We start from the raw sequence: 23590 nt of genomic DNA, 5'->3' as shown, positions 1-23590 counted from the left end.
GTCTTAATAAACTGTCTTTATCTCAACTCACAGGCTTCACTTTCCCATTTCTCTCCCCCATCCCAGAGAGGGAGGGGAAAGGGTGAGTGAACGGCCGTGTGGTGTTTAGCTGCCGACAGGGTTAAACCACAACGCAGTGGAGGTGCTGGAAATAAAGCAAATCTACAGGGAGCAGGGATTCAACCCCTGCTTGTTTTCTGCATTAAGGAGCTCTGCCAGGCAGTCTGGGAGAAGAAATAACCTCCACGCTCTGGTACTAAAACCTTAGCCACCTGATGCTTTCCTTTCAAAGCAAATGAAAATTATGACTCCGAAAAAAAATAATATAAAAACCCTTAAAGCTACCTGAAGGTAGCTGAAGGTAGGATTTTGGCTTTGGGACACTTTTCACAACAAAAGGCTCTGCTGCAGCCTTCAACAGAGCTGTAAGTGTCTGCAGATTTTTGCTTAATTCACATCCCAGGTACTTGCTAGCTCTCTAATTTTAACTGATGTGGGGAGATAGGAGCATTATGTAAAGCAACCACCAGCAACAACACGTAAGGGAATGGGACATCCAGCAGTAATGGCTGTGGAGGCAGCCGAGTTAATCTATCAGCTCCCTGCTTCATCCCATTGCTACCTCCAGCCTCCCAGGGAGCTGGTGCAGCTCCCTGTCCTTGCAAGGTTAGTTAGGCAAGATGGGGATGCCAGCCCCCCACTCTCCATAAGACCTTGAGACACTCTCAAGAATACCCTGCAACAAGAAGAGCATTAACCTGGGATACACGGTCTCAGGACGGTCTCAAATAATGCTGTCTGCCTGCACAGGAGGTTTTGCTCTTTCTTGCTGAGTTGGTCTTTGAGGTTTTGTACGTGCCCCCTCTGACAGACCTGAGGGTAATCTTTGTTTAAGTCTTCAATAGCTTTGAAAATGTGTTCTTCTTGGCTCAAAAGTGTTTTTAAATTCACCTCTTCAGCAGACTCTCACTTTGGGAAGAAGTCAGGCTGTTAGAAAAACAATATTTGAACTCTGCCAGCTGAAAATAGGCATATAACAAAGCATTAGTCTGGTATTTTTCCCTTGCCAAAGCAAGCAAGGACAGTCCTATTGATTTCTTCCACACAACAGGTTGGAAGATGAGGACAGGGACCATTTCAACAGTTTTTACAGCAGTGGCAGTTTCCTGATGTAATCCAGGATTATTCCCAGCTGGCCAAACAAGAGCTCACAAAAAAAAAAAAAAAAAAAAAAAGGCCACCCCTCAGCTGAGCATCTGATTCAAAGGCAAATTCATCTGAAAGCTGCACACTGGAAAGATGAGTCAATACAAAAGCAAGGAGCAGCTCTGGATTTAAGCAGAAGTCCACGGCATTTAACCTACTTTAACAGATCAATGCAGCGGATTTTTAATCATCATATTAATCCTAAAATAAAAAATAATTACCCCAGAGATGCGTATTAAAGTCCCTTAATTATATCTCATTTCATCGTCCTTTTTACTCGGGATCAGGACCTACAGAGACCAGAGCTCCCGAAGTCATAATCCAGCCTGGAGTTTAAGTCTCTCGTTGAGATGTTAGCTGTTGTGGGGATGAGAGACTGGCCTTGCTGAGGGCACTGACATTCATCCTGCTAAAGGATGGGAAAGAAGAAGAAAAACCAAAAGGAAAAAGGGGAGAAAAAGGGGCAGGATTCAGCTTTCCAGTAGCACATTATAAAACAGCAGGCAAAGGAGCGGAGAACATTATATGATGGGTGAAAAATGTGTGAGTACCTAGAAATCTGATCTGTGTTCTCCCCTTTGCCCGGTGACACCAGGAGCTCATTAATAGCTCATTAAAGGGAAGGAGAGGACCTGACCGGAGGGTGGACCCCTTCTCGAATTCCTCTGACCAGAGTTTCTTTCCTGGAGCTTCCCCTCCTGCCTGCAGGCCTGCCGTCCCTACAGCCAGGCCACAGGTGGATGCAGGACCACCAGCCTCCACGGCACCCCCACAGGGAGCTTTGGGGGGTTTTTGGCAATAAAACCAGCTGATTACCTGCTTCTTTCCATCTCTCTTCCACGAAAATGCCCACACCACTTCCAGGGACCCGTCCCATCTCTGCATTCCCCTGCGCCATGCCCAAACTGCTGGTTTCAGCTGCTTGCTTCAGGCCTCGCTGGCCTCGAGCCATTTCCCCAATCTTCTTGCAGAGAAACGAGCCAGCCCTGTGCTCTATTTAGGCTTAAAAGCACCGTACATTTACTGGAATATTATTTCAGGGCAATTTTCAGGTTTCTCTAAATATACTACTGAATTTCTTCCCGCTGCCTTGGGAAGAGGCCCAGAGGCCTGTTATTGCCGTTGAACCCTAGCGAGTGAATGGCTTTAGGTTTAGGCAGCGTCCCCAAGCTCCTGCTTGGCAAGCATCACCGAAAATATAAATATCCCTCTTCCCCTCTGCAAGGGGGGTCTCCAAAACCACCCGCTCCACCGTGGTCCCTGGGGGTGCATGCTAAAACGCGTCCAAGGAGCCTTGCAGCCGGCATCAGCTTCTAGCAGGGCACTGAATGCAGGAGGTTTGTGGAAGGAGAGACCCCGCAAAGGTTACAGCCAGCAGAAAACCAACCTGGGATCAGGCACTGCAGTGCTCTTCAGGGAAGGAAAGAGTGAAGAAGTGCCCTCATGATGATATTAAGGTGATGATGTAGGTAAATGACTTTTATTTTGTTAATAACTGGCAGGCTGACACCGCCACATCCTGCATTCTTATTTCTGTGACAGGAACTACCACTTCCCAGCAGAAAGGAAGATCAGTGCTTTCTCCCTGCACTGAGTGAGAGGGAAACCCTCTTTGAGACTTCCATGCAATAAAAAAAGAAGGAAAAATGACAAATCGTTACAAGCCGAAATGAAAAAAATTAAATAAAGAGTGTTTTTCAGTCAAAGAGACAAAATGTAGGCACACCTCCCTCCTTGAGCCCCATGGATGGCAGTGCTGGAAACCAAACTTTTTCCCAGCACATCTTGGAATTGTACATCATGCTTTTTTCTGTTCTCTGCCAGCCTCTGACAAGAGGAGAGACTCCCAAGGTGTAATGCAGGCCGGAGACTGACCACAGAGATCACTCAGTGGAAGGGTTTTAGTTGTATCTTCTCACCATTTTAATTTTACTCGGCTGTTTTTCATTTCAATCAATACTTGGGATTTATTTTTCAGTGCTCTTATCCTGTTGCATTCATTTAAACACAGAAAAGAAAGTACTGGCTGCAAGGCCTCTAGGACGAACGGGAAAAACTAAGAAAGGAAGGTGAGATGAGACCTCGGTTGGCCATCAAGTCATCCTCTCGGCAAGGCAGCTCAGTACTACCCTAGTCTACCTAATGGGTCCCAGAAGACCCCAAAGATGGAGATTTCATGCTTTTTTAGCTACCCTTATCCTTTAAATCTTTAAAAGCTTTCCCTCATGGTTAAACACCAATCTTTCCTGCTGCAACTTAAGCCCATCACTTCTTGTCATCTCAGGAGTCATCAGAGAGGTGTTCATTACCTTCATCTTCGCAGAAACTGGGTATTTCAAGACAGTTACCATGTCTCCCCTCAATTTTCCCCAAGGCAAACAAGCCCAGTTATTTGCCATGCTTCCTACACCTGCTGCTTTCCTTTGGTTCCTTCTAACTGAGCTGCATTTTTCTGGCAGTGAGGTGCCCAAAACCACAGTCCTCAGCCAAGGCTTCACAGGGCACACAAATTGCTCCTGGCTAATCTACAACACTCCTGTCTATACATATTAATGTCATGCTTGCTATCCCACCCCTCAGTGAGAAACATTTGCTGATTTGTCAGTATTTTGCTTGCTCTTGGCACAAGGCAAACAACTACATGAGTTGCAAACCTGGCAAGAACCAAACCATTGATCTCTTGGCAAATTTCAGCTAAATTCCACTAAAAAATTCCACAGCAGCTGCCTACACTGCTGAAACCCACTTACCTCCAAGCTTGTAAGAGAAACAGGCTTTAAATAAAATCATACCAGCCGCAACTCTTCAAACTAGATTTCAGTAAAATAAACTCTGTGTGGGTCAAGGTTAAATACTCGTAGATCCCCACTGGTGCTTGCTGTAATAAGAGCAGGACCACTTGCAGATCAAAGGCTGATGTGCTCTACAACAAAGCAGTCTCAGCAGTAAATTTGTGAGAATACAGCAGTGCAAAAATAAAGTGTTCTCTCTGATATTTGGAACACTATGATTGCTACTATTGATTTTGGGAACTGCATCATGTTTGTTTCTAATGACACTAAAGTTTAGCCAATGACCACGCTGCCTGAATTCAACCTCTCAAGGCATTTCAGCTTGAATTTAGGTACGGTGAAAAGCCTATATGGCAGGGTCTGATTGGGGCAGATACTCAGGTGATACAAGTCTGTCTAGCTTAAGTAAAGTAAGACCTGGATTTTAATAATAGCTGAGGATTAAACCACAATCTAAGAAACACACAAGTCATTATATGCCTACCTGCCCACCATTACCCATTATTAATAATCTATTAGACATTACAAACATTACAGAGATGCACTCTCCCAGACTGACAACCTATTAATATTGTCAGTGCAACACGAGGAAGTGGTTTGAACCGGTGTAATGCTGAGGCTCGATCTCTGCCTCCCTCCAGTCCCACCAGAGAACTTTTCCCATTCCTTCCCACCCCCCTTACCTTTTGAGATAGTTTCTCCCGTAGAGGATCTGCTGCAGCAAGGTGACCACGGCAAAGGCGCAGATGAAAATGAAGAACAAAGTTCTGTTTCCCAGCAAATCTCTGCTTGACGAAGGGTCAGTGTATCCCATCCTTCTGAGAGGCCACTGAAGCTCTGCTGGGAAAAATTCAGTTCATTGTCCCCTTCACGCCCTTTTTGCTGGGAAGCCGAGAGGAACGTTTGCTGGCTTTTCTCTGAGCAATCCAAGGACAAGGTATCCCATTGTTCGGCCCTGCTGCCCCTTCCTTGCCCCTTTTGGATGTGAGCTCCAGGATTGTGCGCAATGGCTCACTTCCACGGTAAAGTTTCCAGGAGATTCAGACGTGGGGAACATCTAAAATCATCTCTCAGAGCTCTTCCAGCGCAGGCAGGCTGTGCTGTGCGAGAGGCATTCTGCTCCCTCTAAGCCTCTCTCGAAAACCCGCTGCTAGCAATTATCTACTTCAATCCCATTTTCATATTCCAGATGGGGGAAGCTGCAAATAAACCAGAAAACTGCAGCCAATGGCAAACACAGGGCGCCGGCAGCCCGCGTTGGAAACACATAGTCGTCAGCTCCTCTTTGCTTCTGCTCAGCGATTCCAACGAAATGTGCTTGCGAGGAGACGTGACTGGGGTGTGCTATTATTGAACAAGCATGTAATGATCGTGAGGATTTCATTCAATCTCCTGCAAAAAAAAAAAAACAACAGCAGCAATCTGGTCAGGCTAGCAGGAAAGCTGCATTTTGAGAAGCAGCGTGCTGTCCGTACCCTGCCTTCGGTACCGGAGCATTTGCATGCAGAATGCGATGCCTTTGGTTGGACACCGCTCGCTCTCTGGGCTCCTATGTTTCCCCTGGTTATTCCTCCAGAGTAAGCGTAAGCAAGGTCACTGTGCATCTCTTCAAGGACAGAGCTCTCAGCTCCTGCATGCTGATTTATTGGAGGCTCTGAGTAGCCTCACAGCCGCAGAGAGGGAGACTGCCTCTCGGTGCAGGCTCTGAGAGCCATTCATTTAAAGAGACAAATATTCTGATTGTTCCTCCACCGGGAACCGTTCTCTTTTAAAAGGACAAAGCAACAAGACCTTGGCCACGACCATCACAGATCCTCTAAAATCTCCCCTGTGTCAGGAGAGGCTCGATTCTGCTCCCAGGGAAATCAAGGGCAGTTTTGCTGCCGTCCCCAGCCTTCAGCTTTTTCAAGTAAGTTACAATGCAAGCTTTATCCATGAATGAGATGTCAGGGCTAGGAGCTTGTTTTGCCCCAGTAACAGATGGGGATAAGGATTCTGACAACAAAACAAGGAAAAAAATTCCTTGTCTAAGGCAACAGGAAGATTTTAATTGGAATAATTTTTCCAACAGCTTAAATCAGCATTTGCAAAATGTTCAGGTGCACCAGCAGCCCGGCTGTGCGAGCAGCAAGCTGGGGCTCTTTGCGGACTTTGTCTCAGCTGCACTTGGTGCTGCATGGGACAAAGGACCAAAGATAACTTTGTGCAACCTGGTCAGCCCAATTCCTGAAGCCAGGGCTAGTCCTCAGCAGGAACTAAGGCAGTTACAAGAGCATTTTAGGCAGGACCTGGTCACCCTGACCTTCTGCAGGCAGGAACCCCCAGGGGAGCTCCAGCCCTTCGGACTCCCTGGAATCTGTGGAGAAGGTGCAGGAAGACTCCCATACCCCCTTCAGCCCCTTCCAAAGCTCCCACACCTGCATTGTGAGCCCTGCTAGAGCCTTCGGCTACCACCTGTGCATATAACAACTGTGGTCAGCCTGGATCAGGTCAAGGATTATCCAGCCCAGCGCCAGTGGCCAGGGATGGATGCAGCAGGAAAAGCAGAGGAAGGAGGCAAGGACAGTGCAATACTTTCCTTGGAAATAGTTTTCCACCTTTGCATGGTTTGGGGTCAGAAGAAACACAATATTCTGGACAGAAAAACAACTGACGTGGATGCACTGGCTTCCACTGTACTGGGAATAACACATTGTACTGGCAATAACATGCATACTAGTGGACTGCAAATTAAATAGCAGCAGCAGTTTGATTCCCTCTCATCAAGCTCACCAGCTTTAAACAATCAATTTGTGTAGCCTCATATAATACTACAACATTTCTGTATAGGAACTGCACCCCTTACATCACATACCCCCTCTCTCCACAGTAACAAAAAGCAGTGTGGCTATCAGAAGTCCCAGGCTGGGATCCCAACAGATACTATACAGGCAGATTTGCATGAGGAAGATGAAAAGTGAGGCCAGGAAAGGCACATGTGTAGGAAAAGGTACTTAATGTTTTGATTTGTTGGATTTTCATTGATAGCTTTGAAAATCCTTGCTGAGAAACGTATCTCAGTTGGTCCAGGCAGGACCATAACACCAAAGTACCACAGAGCAGAATTTGGCCACTTCTGCCCTTCTGTGGGTGTGATGCCAGTTTTGCAGATTGTAAAAATCATCTAGGTTTTGGTGAAAAACTCTATTCCCCTCCATTCAAAGTGATTTGTTCTCAAGATAGTGAGCCAAGCTCATGGGTCTGGCAGCTATTGCTTGTCCTGGACTAAAAATCAGCTTGAGCTGCATTAACAGACCCAAATCACCACGTACTGTCAGTCCCTCTTTGGTTTGCTGCATCTTCTCATCCTTCTCTGCTGTATCAGAGCTGGCCAGAAGGCATGATATGATATAGATGCTTATGTGCAGGACAGCTGCATCCCCAAGGCAATAAGCAAAGCGTAGAGATACATAAATGCAGAGGGCTTTCTGTGCCAAATCTCGCACAGGTACCATTCCTGATGTCACATGTAGAAGAAATCTGTCTGCTGCCTTCAGCCCAGTACTACAATTACATTGCAGAGCTGGAAGCAGAGCAGCTCTGTGCAAGCAGAAAGAAATAGGATGTCTATTGACAAATTTTCAAAGGACACTCGAGGTTGCTTGCGCTATTTGTTGGGAGTGAAACCAGCCACACAGTGCGTGCAGAAGGGCTGAATGAGCAGTGGTGCCAGCACCTGCTCCCAGGGGCCTTTTGAGAGTTTGACTTGTCAGCTAAGGGCCTCCTCAAGAGCATCAGCCCTTTGCAGCAAGTCAAAGAGAACCATATATTTTTTTTTAATGCTTTTACACTCTGCACTTAAGCAAACAATGGGCAGAAAAAGAGCCCCTCGAGAACATGAGAGGGGCCTGGAGAAATGGATTTCACAGTAAGTCATGTTGCAAACACGGATTTGCTGGGCACAACTAGGCATTGGGTGCTGTGTGCAGCCCATCTGCTAGTCACACAGGCACAGCCTCTGCCACGCACGATGTAACTGCAGTGACACTACAGGTAACGTACAGGGGGGCCACATCACACCATGCTGCACTCAGCATCATGCCAGAGCCAGTAATTAACACCACACAGTAAATAACATCTCTTCCATCACCAGGGAATGGGGTATCGCTGAGCAAGTACTGGCTACTCAGAAATACCTCTCATGAGATGATGACAGAGAAATAAGCTGCATGATATGGACAAGCTCAAGAAGGATGTTCCTATATAATTTGTTGAAGTACGGACTTCAGAGGCTGAAAACGAAAGTGGCAAAATGGAACTGCTCGTAGCCCTATCTCTGCGTATTAAGCTGCTGGAAGACATCTGTCTTAAACGCTGCTGGCCTTTGTTTGTTGCATGTGAGCTGCCTGCTAAATACCATCAGAGATAATCCATCACAAGAAGCTCCTCCAGCCTGAGCAGCAAGACCCTGAGCCCTGTAACACAAACATGAACACGCTCCAGACACTGATACCTTCCACTGGGAGCTCATTGTTTGCTCTGGCCACATGAAGCAGAACTGATTTTTTAATATTTTTTTTTTTAGGAAGTTAAAATTGAATAGCAAAGACAAAGAAATCCTGGCTAACCACTGAGCTCCACGCATGGAAAGCTACATTAGCAAAAGGACAGTACCTGGTAGGCATCAGACTCTACTTCTCCCACGCCAGTGACAAACACTTCTCTGGAGAAAGGACAATATGCAGTCCTTATTTCTGAACTGCAGTTTATTTTGTAATGCAAATGAAACAGAGAAATTCACCACTGATAGGCAGGTCTGACTGGGAATTTCCATAAGTATCTTTCACTGAACCTGTCATTTCAATCAGAGTTTGACTGATTATGCACTCTCGTTTCAGCTGAAAGCAAGGGCATTTCATGTCTTGGATAGCAGGATCTGTCTTGTCGGTTGTTTAAATCATGGTACACATAACTGAGTATACTAAACTCACAGGATCATACAAGCTCGGCGTAAAGCAGAACATGCTTCACATTCCCCTTCAGGAATTTTTCTCTTCCTGCCTGCTCAGCCACTCTCCACTCTTCTTCATGACTGCTGTAAACATTAAAGAACTTCACACAGCAGCGTATTAGGAGCTGCATAAGGCTCTATTAGAACATTTTTTACATCTCATTTAGTATCCTCTTTTTTCCCTAAACAAAAAAAATAAATCTAGTCTACTTACAGTTTCTACAATGCTTGTGTCAGCTGCTAGATCCCTGAATTTGCAAAGCACTGGCACATAGGTATATGCCTGGAAGGTTTTGCTGAACATGAAACTCATAAACATATGCTTATCAATATTAATTCTTTTGCAGATATCAAACATGAATTCATTAGCATAATCTAGTGCTTAACACAATGTTTAGTCCCCGTTAGTACCATTAATCAGGATGTCTAAACTGGGATATTAAAGGGAGCTGAAAGGATTCAGCTAAACTGTAAATGTTTATTTCCTCCAGAGCTAGGCAAAGGCCCAAGGGGATAACAAGGGCTTTGCTGGCACCAGAGCCACCTGTGGAGCTGCCTGGATTGGAGGACACGTCCTGAGGATAACGTATGGTCTGTACACTGGATACCCATTACTTCATCATACAGTTTCCCTCCAACTATGGCTCTCATGGGTACTGGTGGAGAAATCATCTCCATGAGTACAATATCTTGGTTGGAAAAGGAATGAGGTCTTCTTGTTAGTAGGAAGCTCTAACACCACAGCTATTGTTCTGCACATTCACTATTAATAGTTGCTTATATGGCAAGGATTGCCAAAACGTGTATCAAAGTGCAAAATTAAGCAGAGTTTGATGCTAGGCGAAGCCTTGCTCTCCCAGTGGTGTTTCCAGATTTCTAGAAAATACAGGCAGTGTCACTTGAGTTTTATGATCCTGCGTATGCTCACAAGAACCTCGCAAATCACTCAGAATGATGGAAGTTCGGTTTCATTGCAGGGAAAAAAGAAACAGAATCAAATTGCTTTTATGGGAATCATCTGTTAAAAGCATCAGCTCAATTTTGGAGCACCACATGGGAGCCTTGGATTTAGCATCAAATCATCGGGACTGAGGGGTTGCCAGAGCCATACAGGGGCTGGGGGGTTTCTATGGGTGACACTTACTCTATGCCAAACAAGTCATAACTCCCACTTAGGTCATAAAAAACAAGCATAAAACTTTCCAGTGAAAGCCTATAAAAGTGCTGGAGTCAGCGGCACTCATGTTACAAGTGTAATGGCAGCTGAAAGTTTTGAGATTGCTTTTTCCAGGAAATATTCTAGCTGTTAAGCAATGAACAAATGTTTCCTATGGTCAGAATAAGGATCACACATCATCTAATGGTGACAAACCCAATTTATACTTCTTCCACCATTCTAAGAACACAATTTTACAGCAAAAATAAAATTGTTAATTTGAGATATTAAAAAAAAAATAACTAAAATGTGGCATATAAAGTTAGATTTAACTCGCAGAATTAAATGTGACAGAAAGAATGCCAGAGAAACATTATGGCTCTGATTTTGGCATATGTTTTGCAATCGTAGTAAATTGCACTAATCAGAACAGGGGTAAACAGAAAAAAAGTAAAGACTGCTCTGCATAATAAGCCAATTAAGTCCTGCAAAAAGTTTACACTGTATGCTTATAACCAAGATGTAGAAGACACCTACTATAGAAACTGGTTTAGTCTATGGAAAAGTTACCTTTGCCTTTTTACCCCAGTTCCACATTGATTTTGCATTAAATGAAATAACGCATATACCTCTCGATTTAACCATCAGCTTCAATCCCAAGAACTTCCAAGTGGGCCAGGCATTGACCTTTTATACCAGTCTTCACGATGCCCTTCTACAGCACAGATTACATTAATAACCACATGCTGTGTGCAACAGGTGTCATCTTGGATAGTCTACCTGATTACCTGAGCTACTAGTCCAGGCAAAGCCAGGATGTTTTCAGACACTGTGTGAATTTTTGAGTCAATCTTGAATCTTATGTAATTCAGTCCACAACATAAATTCAAAAAAATATATATACATACATATATATACATATATGCCTGGCCTCTGTGGTCTTCAAAAATATCCTCTCCTCCTGAAATCTATTTTATTTTGCTCTTCTGGCACTCTGGAAGTGCTCATTGGAAAGCTGGACAACCACTTGTCAAGAAAGTCATCTCCACTCCTGCAGCACTGTGAGTAGCCACATCCTTCTGCCCTGTTTGTGACAGTGTGGATCCAGCTTGTTAGCTCTGTAGTGTCCGGTCTTACGTGCATGTGGTTACAGGCATGACTATTAATAAAGCTGGCAACCCTTCCAAATTCCTTCCTTTGGAGCTGTGATCTGTAATGAATTCCTATGTCATGCTTGGAGACCACTCCTGGAGCAGGACTGTGCTAGGTGCTGTGGCTGGGCATTAGCAGCGTCAGTCCTTGCCATAAGAATTTATAATTTCTGCAGAGAAGAAAGTGAGGTAAAGGGAGGGATTTATGAGCTCCGTTTGGCAGAGAGCAGGAACTGAGGTTGGGAAGCAGTGGCTGATAGCACAGCTCTGCAGACCCAGACCCCAGACCAAAGATCTTGGCTGCAGTGAATGGTCCAGAGATACGACTCAGATAAGGACTTGCAGGAAGATGGGACTAGGGGTTATCCTTGCCTGAACACAGCACGGTCCCCAGGGAAACTGCAGCTACCCATGAGCCCCATTACACTGAAGCAAGTCCAAAAACATCCCCAGGCTGAAGGTAGTGATCCAAAACCATCCCCAGGCTGAAGGCAGTGATCCACACCTTCCTCCCCTGTTTGCACACCCAGATGCACCATGAGCTCAGCTAATACACTGTTGTAATTATCACTAGCTATGACTAATTAATGTCTGACCAGGCTTGCATCCCCCACAACATACTGCCAAGAAAAAAACCCATAACTGACCCCATTAACACGTGCTCTGTTCCTCCTGCTTCCAGTGCTTCCTCCCCAGCTCTGACAGTCAGTACAGACCCCTTTCCACAGCCAGAAAGTTGTGCACATTTATCAGCAGCCTTTGCTGGCAGTGCTGACCTTTTTCTAGACAGCCTGCAACAGGTTATTGATTTAAATAACCAAGACAACAGCAACTCAGTCGTGTTTTTTTCTTTAGAAACCTAAAAGAGGGAAGACAGAGTGGTAGTTTATCCACAATCCATTATTATCCCCAATGCAAAGAGTTATGACAGCATCTGGCCGATGGGATCCAGTGCCTTACAAGCAGGCATTCAAGAAATCCCTTTGGCAAGGAGAGACACCCCAGGAGAGATCTCCCCTGAGGAGAGGGAAGCACAGCATGGCATTTAGCCAGAAAAGGGGTGTTTTTGCTGAACATTGCCATCGTCTTCATTTAAACTTCGCTTTCAATCTGCTTTTTTGTTTTCCTCCAGGTGTATCCAGCAGCTCCTCTGGAGCTAAGAGGTTTGTGGGTGGGCTTTTTTTTCCTGCAGCGTGGGCAGGAAGGTGTGTGGGAACTGTAATCCAGTCACTTCAAATCACACGAATCTGAAGCTTGAAAGAAAAAATAACAATAAATGGTACAGATTGTCAGGCTCAGTGCAATTCTCAATCAATTAAACCTTATTTTAGCATCAGGGCAGTTTAGTTTTGAGAAGTTCTCCTGGTACTTTGATGCTTTCATGTTACTGCGTAGCTAAAAAGGTCTTGCTGGGAACGAATTACTCTCGGTGCGTATTTTCTGAGCTGCGTTTTTCGTTTCCGTTAAATGACAATAAATAAGATCCGCATGAGCAAACAGCAGCAACAAAATAGCTAGCGGCAGTGAGTGACTAAGGCTTTGGCCCTGGGTAAAGAATGAAGATACAGCTCGGATTCAAGCATGGCAAAACATGTTTGTTTGGGCTGAGTCTATAAGCATATTCTTCAGTGCATCTAAATTTAAATCATGGTTCAGTATGTTGTGATATTAAACAGATAAAAGTTACTGGTGAAGGTATTCTGCATCATCTAGTTGCCTTTTTTTTTTTTTTAATAATTTTAGGCATTATATCTGTATTTTGGATTGTTGTTTTGTGATGCTATACTGATTCCCATTTCACAGATGTGGATGACACAGGAACAGCCAAATCAGTATTTCTCTTTTGCAAATCTGTGCAGCACGTAAGAAGATGAACCAGCATGCCAGATTTATGTGGAAAGGATCATGGGTTCAAAAGCAGACTAATTTATGAGGAAAGACCTTCCCTGATGAGATAATAAAAATAAAAACTACCATTTGTGGGTCCCCACAGTCTATGACAGTAGCTGGCAAACAAGAACAATGCTATGAGTTCACCTCTATTGAAATAACAAAATACCTGCTTTAAAACTGGAAAATAGTCATGTGAAATCTTACCCACTTGTTTTTTTTTCCTGTGGCAAAGACAAAGAGGATATGAAGCATTTATGTTATACAGCTGCATGCTGTCATTATAAACTGACTGAACTTATGCTCTGAGGTTCAACAACAAAATGAAAAGAAAGGTGAAAAGGGTATATGACTATTATCCCTTATCCCTTTTTAATTCACCACTCTAGTTTCCTGCTGTCTGTGAGCTCCTGTTTCTTGCTTCTCACCCTTCAGGCCCAGAGCCATCCCTCCCATACACTGCACTGATGAGCGTTTCTCCATTCCCTTTTCCCAGCTGGAAAAATGCACCCTACCAAATACAAAGCAGTAGAGAGCTAAGGCCTTGCAGGGCAGCAGGGAATAATGGCACAACCTTCAACACCTAACAGCTTGTGTTCAGGTGCTATCCCCTCACCTCACACAGGTTTGGCTTGGAAATGAGGGAAGCTGTGGTTCAGATCTCTACACACAGCAGCTCTCTCCTTTCGGACGTGTCTCCTTCCACAGCATTGCTCCTTGCAGCTGATGAAGCAGATGAACTTACTGGAACTGCAGAAATAAGTGGTTTCACAAAAAAAAAAAAAAAAAAAAAAAAAGTGTGCTGCAGCACACGATGGTCACCAACTTGCCAAGGATACATACCTTGCTCTGGGCCACACACCCAGTAAATCCCTGCCAGCTCTGACTGGCCCTACAGAGAGCAGAGCTTGACTCTGAATGCTAAATACGTGCTTAAATTCACCAGCTGCTGCCTGGAACCAGGATATAACCCTTCCCTAACGCATGCAGGAAAGCCATTAACTTCATTTCAGGTGTGTAGCCCTTCCTTGCCATCCCCACTCTCCCATCACAGCAGGTCTGTGCGCTGGAACTTGCATATTCCTGTGAAAAGTTACACACTCCAGTTCAACGAGACCCTTCCAGGGTGACTTCCAACATCATCTCCAAGTGTTTCATACCCCATTCATTTTAATAAGTTATTAATATTAAAAGATGCTATTAAAAATCATCAACAATTCCCTAGCATGCTATTTTTGCAGAACTACCCAGTTCTTTCCTGATGTAAACCCCTACATTTCGTCCCAGCAGGCGACAAGCCAAGCCGTCCTTGTCCTCGTCCCAGGGGGGACAACAGCCCTAGCTACCGCTTGCTAACGAGGAGGAGGTTTGTGCTCTTCTCCGTGTTCCACCAGGCTTCCTTCGTGACTTCAGGCAGAGCTGTGCTGCGGTGCTGAGATCTCCAGGCTGGCCTGGGAAGGCAAAGCAGCACTTTGTGGAAGCGTGGCTGCTTTCAGCACTCGAATGGTGATCTATGTGTGGCACGGTGGGGTCATCTAGTGCCTGTTCCCCTCACCTTATACTCCATACGCCATGCAGATGAGCATCTTTGCTCTTCTCAGCATCTCTTCTGGCATTTGTGAGCTGGCAATCGTAGCATTTCTTGGCCTTGCAGGGTTATTGCAGTAGTAACAAGGACAAATGAATGATGCTTTCCACTTAAGACATATGGCAACATACCTTCCTGCCTTTTAATACGTGGCTTTGTCACTGAGGATTGCAAGAGCAGGATCCACCTGACTGGGCACTGGATTCTGTTCCCTAGGTGCTGCCCTCCTGAACTGCTTTACATACCCCAAAATCATGTAGTTAAGACAGAGAAGTATCACATGGGGCCCCTGCTATAGTAGCAACCACGAAATGCAGGTATTAATAGCACTAAACACAGATGCACCATGCTCCCACTGTACATTTATGTGCCTGCAGCCTACCTAAACCCCCTTAGATGGGATTTAGTCGATACACTCCATGGAGTCTAGCAGGTCTTTTCATCCTAAAGTAAATTCCTAAGCTATGGCAAATGAACCACATCCTAAAAATACCTTTGTCTGTCCTCAGCATAAAGGGAGCTTGGGATGGCCAGCTCAGTCGCAGGTATCTGCGTAGGTACTGGAGGATCTGGGTGGATGCCTACAAGTTGGTGAGAGGGCCAAGCATGAAAACAGCATGAAAACAAACTGCAGTTAAAGCTAAATAAAAAAGATTAGGAAGCGAGCTATGCATATTTCCCACTTAATATTTAACCCACTGAAAGTGCCTACATTAATTCCAGGAAAACCATTGCAGAAGCTGATGTTTGCTACACAATTTCACCAAGATTTCAAGTAAACGTTCTTGTTTGTTTTTTTTTTTTTCTCTCCCATAGCTCCTGAAGATGATCACCAGCAAATTAATAAAACATACTTTCATGAGAATCAAACAACACGTGGCAGCTTTGCTGCTGGCATTCTGTCCACATGACTAGTGCTCCCCTTTGCTAACCCTCCTCTCACAGTCAAAAGGAAAATGAGGCAAATCTGGGAGCTGTGATATTCCCTCCCCTCCCGTAACATCCAAAAATGGTCTGGGGTGAGGAGAGGAGGGGAATTGCATTACCAGATAGCACAGTAATGGAAAGAAAAGCAGATGCTTTAAAATAGGATTTGTCCTAGAACTGAACAAATTTAAAAAGCAGCAAAAATGAAGAAACATCAAACTAGTCAAAGGAAACGCCCAGTCACACAGCATGCAGTCTCTGCCACAGCACAAGGTGTTTACTGAGATTCAAAACCTCCTCTGATGGCCTGTGCAAAGGCCAGGAGCATTGTACAGCTTCAAAGATTGCACACTAACACCCCAGAATCGCTGTCCGAGCCACCCCAAACCACCCCAGGTAGGCGATTCTGCATCACCTGCTAGGAGGATGGGGGATAGGAACACCTCGCGTGACCTGAGGCATGGATTATTCAACACCCCCTTATGTTCGTGCCCTTTGGTAAGACGCCTGACCTCCAGGTTGCCCCCCAGGGATGGCAGGGAGCAGCAGCAGGGACATGAAATGAAAGAATACTCCTGTTCGCATAATTTGACGCCGGGATGAAATCTGAGAGCGAAATCAGTGATTGTTAAGAGAACCTGCCCTGGTTTTAGGTTATATTTCAGTCTCTGGCTGCAAACTGAATACCAGCCTGCTGTGGGAATAACAAATGCAGCTCTCTGGGGCTACAGCTCCTGGTACACTGCTTTATTTGCTACGGATGCTTCAGGGACAGAAAATTAAAATGCCTACAAAAGAAATCTTCGCTTGCCGCACCATCTGAAGGTTAGCAGAGAAACCCTTGAACAACAAGCAGCTAATGACTGGGTAAATGCCAGATCTCTCTGAGTTGTGCCAGAGACGTATTTGGCCTGGTGTCTTCCATTCGTACAACCCCCATAAAGTTGAATCATCAGGCAAATTCTGCGTTACTGCTTCATCAGAACCAGTACGTGCTGAAATGAATGGGGGCAATCTTGATTTTGAAGGCAGGAAGCAGAATCTGAATCACAGTATTATTAATTCAGACTCACTTTTTTGTTGCTGTTGTTTGCACAGTGACATTTTAACCTGCAAAGAAGCTTCAAGCTGCTCCCCTTACCACTGGTACTAGAGATCCTTAATGCAGAAACCAACCGAGCACTTGCAAGCTCTTCTGAAGCCCTAGAGACAGCTCAGAGCAGTGCTGGGAAGCATCCAGTATCAGATTGGACTGATATGTAGAATAGTTATTTCAAGCTTTTTTTTTTTTTTTTTTTTTTTTTTTCCCATTTGTGATCAAGCCGGATAAAAAAGGCATTAACTAATTATTATAATTGCACTTTTTAGTACCATTTCCTACGGGACCTGGACTGCAGCTGCCTCAGCCTGATCCCATCTGGCTGGGGGATGGGAAGCTGTTATAAAATGTGTTTTCCCCAGAGTAAGACTTACTGCTGCAGCTGTCTCTCCAGAGGTGGGGGAGCCAAGGGAAACAGGTTTATTGCACAGAAATGCCCCCTGGTTTGAATCCATCTAATGGACTTCAGCAGGACAACTTCAATCAGCTCCACAGCAGCAAAATCTGCCCAGCACCACCACCACCACCATTTATTTTTTTTTCAGGAGGGAACACACACAATGATTACTTTTAAAACAAATAACTTTGTAGGGCTGATGCCTGAAAACGGTATTTATGGCTTTCCAACAATAATTTTACTAGTTTCTGTAGGCAAAACGTTCCAACTTTTTGGAGCAGGCAATGAATCTTGCGATCTTGCAGGCAATGAATCATCTGCAGCAAGATTAAAATCAATTATGGGAAAATATGCTGTTACGAATGGAGTGGAGGAAAACACCTGATTAATCAAGTGGAATTGGCAGCAAGCACAGAAGAGAGATTTTGTTCCTTAGGAGACATTTTTTAGTGCAGAGCTCAAGTTTTTGCTTGGCTCCGGGGGGGGGCTGTCATTTTTTCCCTACTCCCGTCCCCATTGCAGACCTTGTCAAAAGCTCTGTTGGCACCTCAGACCCCAAATGTCCTGACTTTGCTTGGGATCCAGCCTCATGGATGCCTGATGACAAGTAAGAGGGACGGTAGTTAGGATCTTCATTAGTCCTACCCAGACTGTCACTGCTAAAAACCTGCATTTCACCCTGAAAATGCCACTTGTGTGAATGCTGAGCTACGTTGGCACTGAGCTGGGTATTGCTGCACTTCTAGAGCCATCCAGACCCCGTCTGCAGAGCATCCACGATAACCTCCTGAAGGTGCTACTGGGAAATTTTGGGACATGCCAGGGGGTGAAATATTCTCCCTTACACTTCAAAACTGAGAGCCAAAACCAGATACCGTTCCTTCCCCATGCCTGACGTTAGGGAGTTAATTTTTTCCCCAGTGTTATTTTAGCTCCACTTCTGAATATATAACAGATGTGCCCAGAGCCCAGCAAAGAAGCTTTGGGAAATGTTTCTGTTTTTTCACTAAACAAATTGTGACAAGTCGAACATCCAAAGTACAGCAGCTCCCTTCCCCTCTCTGACCTCTGCCTTGCAGCCCGGGGAGGCTGTCAAAGGCCTTTTCTCCTCCCCTCACATCTTCTGCAGCCGCAGCCAGGTCCGTGCTCTGTGTTGCTGTTCACGTACTACCCCGGGCAACACAGCATCCCCTGACTCTGGAAGAGACCAAATTATATCATCTTTGGTACAGGAAGGGGTTTGGCTTTCTTTTAACTCTCCTACATCTGCACAGCCGCTTAATGAAAGTACAGCATCTGGTCTGGCAGGTCCTAATTAAGAAAATAACACATTTTCATATGTTTCCAGCTAGCTGTTCCAGATTAGATTATTTTATGGAAGTGTTCATGGTGTGCCAGGACAGAACGGCTTTAATGTCTGAAGATAACATGAAGCTGGAGTATTACAAGCACTTCAACCTGGTCAAAGCAGCTACAATCAAGAGAAAAAGCAAACCTGTCCTGCTCCCAGCTACCTGTCAGTGCTGTGGCACTGCTCCTTCCCTTTGAGGGCATCAGTATTTGCACAGATGTGTGGTGAGAATCAGAGAGGTAATCCAGATTAAAATAAACCCAGCAAAAAAAAATAATGATTTAAAAGGTTAGTTTTCACATGGATCAGCTTCCCAGTGCAGATCCTGCACACAAGCAAACGTTTCCTGAAAACAGGAGGGGGGGATGCTAGGCAAGATCAGGGAAGAGGGATAAGGGGGAGTGAGGAGGAGGGACTCGTCCTTTTGGTAGCTGTGCTGGCTTTTGTCAGCTGAAAACATCTGCAAAATGGTGACCTGAAAAAAGGGACGTGTGGCATTCTCAAGCATGTCCTGCTGAAATCTCTGGACAACATCGCATCACGCCTCTCCCTGTTTTCGCACAGCACAGGCTGGTTTTACAGCAAAACCAGTCTGATCAAGCAGGCAGGAGGATAAAGATGTGCCATGCAGCGGACAGGACAAGCCTGAGAGCCATGCTGGAGCACCACCGACCTCCCTGTGTGCCTCTTGCCTTCAGCAGACTGCAGGTGGGGAGGGATGTGGATGCACAGCGTGATGCCACGGCTGAGCCAGGCTTTGCTGCGTGTTGTGTAGCTGCTCACAGGCAATTACGTGCAGAATCACAGCAGCCAGGCTAGAATGCTCCAGGCACCTTTACCAGATTTTGCTGGCCATTAATCCAGCAGAAGGCTGATAATGGCATCTGATTGCTAGCTTTGTGCTCCTGACATTAAAAGGTCACTCTTAAGGACAAAAATTGTTGTATGTTTTACAGTGTGAGGTTCAGGCAAAATACTAACCACGGGTTTCAGAGAGCAGGTTCTCAGAAGGCTAATAAACTAACAAGATGTCAATTTTATTTTTTAAGTCTAGAGCCGTGAACTGAAAAGGAATAAACCCTTTAGAAGCAAGGACTCTGCCTATCTTGACACTTCATCAGCTCCTGCCAGCCTCAAAAAAAGAGCTAGTCTAATTCAGAATGGATGCTGAGCATCACCACACAGGTTAGTTTGCAAAGAGCTGCAGCTTTCCTGTGGTAAGGACTGTGATAACAAAACCGTGCTGCTCAGCGTGTGTAGCACTGCCTGCCCTCCTGCCTGTCTCCAGGAGGGCTTAAACTAGAAGCCCAGATCAATCCCTGCTGCACTGCATAACGAAAACTCGGGGAGAAGGTGAGAGAAGCTGGAGGATAACCTGGAAGTCAGAAGTGCCGGCAAATGGGAGCAAACCAGCCAGGCTGCAAAATCCCACATCCGATGGAATGGCTCCAGCACAGGGCTAGGTTAGGAACAATGACTCAGCTCTGCCCAGCTCTCTTAAAAATGCATTGAAAACACATTTTAAAACACTTAAAAATTAATTTTCTTATTACAGGCTAGCGAATACCCAGAGGGAAAACTAAAGAGCTTACAGCAAGTGAGTCTCACTTTATAAGTCAAACACAATTTTTCATATGGCCTGCAGGCAGGGGAAGATCCAAATCACGTACCGAGTCCTACCTTCACAAATACAGGGGAAAGCAGTGCACTGGGGAGGAAATTTTGATTCTCCTCCCCCAAAAAAATGGTGAACTGGACATTGCAATCCATGCTGTAAGCATTCCTGATTAACCACAGCTGATGGTTTTAGGATAGTCGGTCTGAGGATTAAAGTATTATGCAGACTGAAAACCCCACGTCACATCCCTAATATTACTCTGCTTTGTATCATTTAATACTCCGCATACCCTTACGATCACTTCTTAGGTCATTCACTAATGGTAACCTCCACCTCAGATCCAGTTAATGGTTAGGGTTACCCAGCCACCCTCAGAGGCTTTTGTAAGAGATTCTGCCTCCAGCTCTGCTTTAAAGCATCTCCTCATTTCTACTCTTCAAATGCTACCTTAATGGTTTCCCTGGAGCAAATGAACATCCCACACACAGAATAAGGATAACTACAAGCCCTATTCTTAATTTATATGGATAATTCTTAACACAGAATAGTAACACAGTGTCTGTTCACTCAAATAAGTGGAAATAATAAACCAGATTATCGGATAGCCTTCCAACAAAAAAATTGCATAAAATGAAGTTTGCTCCTAAAGTTCATGATCCAAATGTCCTTGTCTTACACATCCTGCTTCCAGAGTGCAGGCACTGCTCTGCCAGCAGGACTTTGCTCTGTTTACTGCAGTTAGCAGAAACTAAAATGTCTGGGTGTTACATCATACAAAGAGAAGAAAAAGCACATTATATTAAAAGTGGCATATAGGAAGTCCAATTAATGCTCATTTTTGATAGCATTAATTACGTATACACCTAATTAAAGATATATATTGTGCTATTTCTGAATTAAAAAAAATAAATCTAGATTTCCTTCTGGAGGAAATGTGCACAGGCTCTTGATATAGGCCTGCTCAGAACATGTGTGTGGTCCATAAAATGCAGAATTTGTTTGAGTAAGTGTTAATTCTCTCAACAAAAGGCCTATAGAAAAGCTGCTCACCCAGAGTCCTGCTATGGCCAGCAGATGAAAACAGGCATCTCCAAAAATTCCATTGCTTTTTAAGGTGGATAGGCAAATTAGCCAGTGTGTGTGCTTCTCTTTCACGTTGACTACAAGAAGTGTGTAAATGACTATCTTAGACTAGAAGTAAAAGCTTGGTTAACAACTAGAACTAAGTGAGATTATTCCCAGTTTTAGGACTGAATTCAAAGAGTGCCACAAATGATGCATAAAGGCCTGTGGACACTCCTGAGCCATGGCTCACTGGCTTACTGAGAGGTGAATAGGGTCTGATTCACTTCCTCTGACACCTCTGCAACTACTTTCATTCCTGCCCACTACCACAGTAGGGCACCGTGAGTTTACACAGTGATGCAGAAGAGCAGGCATGCAGCCTCAGGGGATACATCGTGGGCTCCTATGTTGTTATGTATCTCAGCCTTCCTCTGTCTTTGCAGCCTGGTGGCTGGGCTGGGCTCAGTCCTCTGGTACCTGAACTCCTGTGTCAATGGCCTGATGCCCACAGCAGAGATTCATCTGTAGAAGGCTCTGTCCCCAAGCCACAGGCAGGTTACAGCATCCAAGAAGTGTGACCCTGTAAGGTGGAAATGGCAGAGCACCTACAAAACCGAACACAGGTTAAACCCCATGTGCAGATGATGGTATCATCCACCCAAACTGCCTTTCTTCCCTCTTGGGTCTGTTTTTGTTTCCTTCCTTTTTCAAAAAGCATTCCAGTTATTATTGGTAGGGAGAGAAACCAAGAAGACAAAATCATTTTGTCTAAATATCAGCATTTAAAACTTCGTCATCGCTCAGGAATTAGTGGTGAACCCAGAAGGATAATCTAGGAGCACCAATACTGGCCAAATTCTCTGTAAATACAGAATGGGAACTAAGATCAGGATGCCTCAACTACTCAACTTCAACCGTGAGATTCCTCAGCTACACTGGGATTGAAACTGTCATTCCTAGAGCCCAAAACTCATACAATCACAGATTCGTTTAGGATGGAAGGAAATTCCAGAGGTCCTCTGGTCCAACTCGCCTCCCAGAGCCAGGCATACTCTGAAATTATATCAGGTTACTCGGACCTTCTCCAGCAAAGTTTTGAGTATCTCTAAGAATTGAGACTCCACAATCTTGCCTAGCACCCTCTTGCAATGTTTGAATGAATGCTCCAAGAAGTTTAATAAATATGCTCTGAGATACTACAGAACTTCTGTAATATGTCTCAGGGCAGATTTTCTTTCCTCTATTTCTAAGCAGTGCCGCCCAAAATTAATCAATGGTGAAAAAAATATAAAAATAATTTGTTAAGTGACACAGAAAACCTAATGAGTCCCAAGGTCTAGAATGACAATAATTTTGCTTTCACCCTTAACTCAACACCTTTTTCTTCTTGCATAATGAAACTGCACTGCAGATGGGATTCATTTCCATAATTAATAATACCTCTCAAGATGTCAGTAGGTTAGAAGAGCTAAGCTTTGCTGAGCTTCACGTGTTTGAAAGAAACAATATTCCTCTTTGTCAGGTGATTTTAATTCCAGAGCATAGGATGCAGTATTTTGGGGGGCTCATCCTAAAGAAGAGAAACTTCTGGCAAAACAGATCCGTTGAGGTGTGAAGGGGATGGATGTCTACAGTACTTTGAATCAGCTCTTTGAACTTGGTATTTTTATTATTAGCTGTGAAACTGGCAAGCATATCCACATCCATTTCATCTGCAGGCATGGGAAGCTGCCCATGCTAAAAAAAAAAAAATCTGTTGGCTTTAGTCTTATTTCCAGAAATTAGATATCCATTGAATTCAAGGTTCTTTATGTGTGTATGATGTCTTTATATCAGTAATTACAGAAAGTGATATCCACTAAAACTGAATGGTACTTTTTCTTTTCAGAGCAGGCTGTTGTGCAGGAGAAGTGTCAGAAACTACATCACTCAAGCAAGGAAAGAATATTGACAGATGCAAGCCCCTTCCTAGAATACTGAAAAATACGTTTGGGTTGAAATATTTAGAGTAATGAAAATTTAAAATTAACTATAAAGCAAGGTTTAAAAATAAGAAATTGCTTTAAAAGAGGAGATAACAGTTAATAGCTCAGGAACTAGGTAACACCGAAAGCGTGCCAGGAAACCACACGGAACATACAGACCCTCCTTTATTGGAGACCACCATGGGTTTTATGTGTATAATCACTTACAGGATATTGATAAAAGCAACAACAAAACCGAACCGCTAACTGAGCACAGAATTCTCACATTGCCAGTAAAAAAGAGGCCAGCAGCATTTTCTTTCTCAGATCTTGATTCAGGATATATACAACTGAGTTCATAAATCAGGACTGATGATTTGCCCCATGCCATAGGCC

General features: G+C 44.4%; 1 protein-coding gene across 2 annotated transcripts in view; it reads right to left on the bottom strand.

The window, feature by feature from the left end:
* Positions 1-23590, bottom strand: part of ST8SIA5 (ST8 alpha-N-acetyl-neuraminide alpha-2,8-sialyltransferase 5) — a 65860-nt gene that overhangs the window by 39072 nt on the left and 3198 nt on the right. The window contains exons 1-2 of one of the 2 annotated variants that reach the window (XM_084504081.1): positions 13802-13922; positions 4682-5390 (exon numbers count right to left, since the gene is read on the bottom strand). In XM_084504081.1, the coding sequence (XP_084360207.1) occupies positions 4682-4812 (131 nt within the window). In that variant the 5' untranslated portion in view covers positions 4813-5390; positions 13802-13922. Of the gene's footprint in view, positions 1-4681; positions 5391-13801; positions 13923-23590 lie in introns of those variants that run through there. The other variant, XM_084504080.1, reaches the window with a different exon arrangement.

The sequence above is a fragment of the Aythya ferina genome (genome assembly GCF_964211825.1).
Source record: "Aythya ferina genome assembly, chromosome: Z".
NCBI lineage: Eukaryota > Metazoa > Chordata > Aves > Anseriformes > Anatidae > Aythya > Aythya ferina.
The sequence above is the reverse complement of the archived record's forward strand: the minus strand, read 5'-3'. Positions and strand labels throughout refer to the sequence as shown.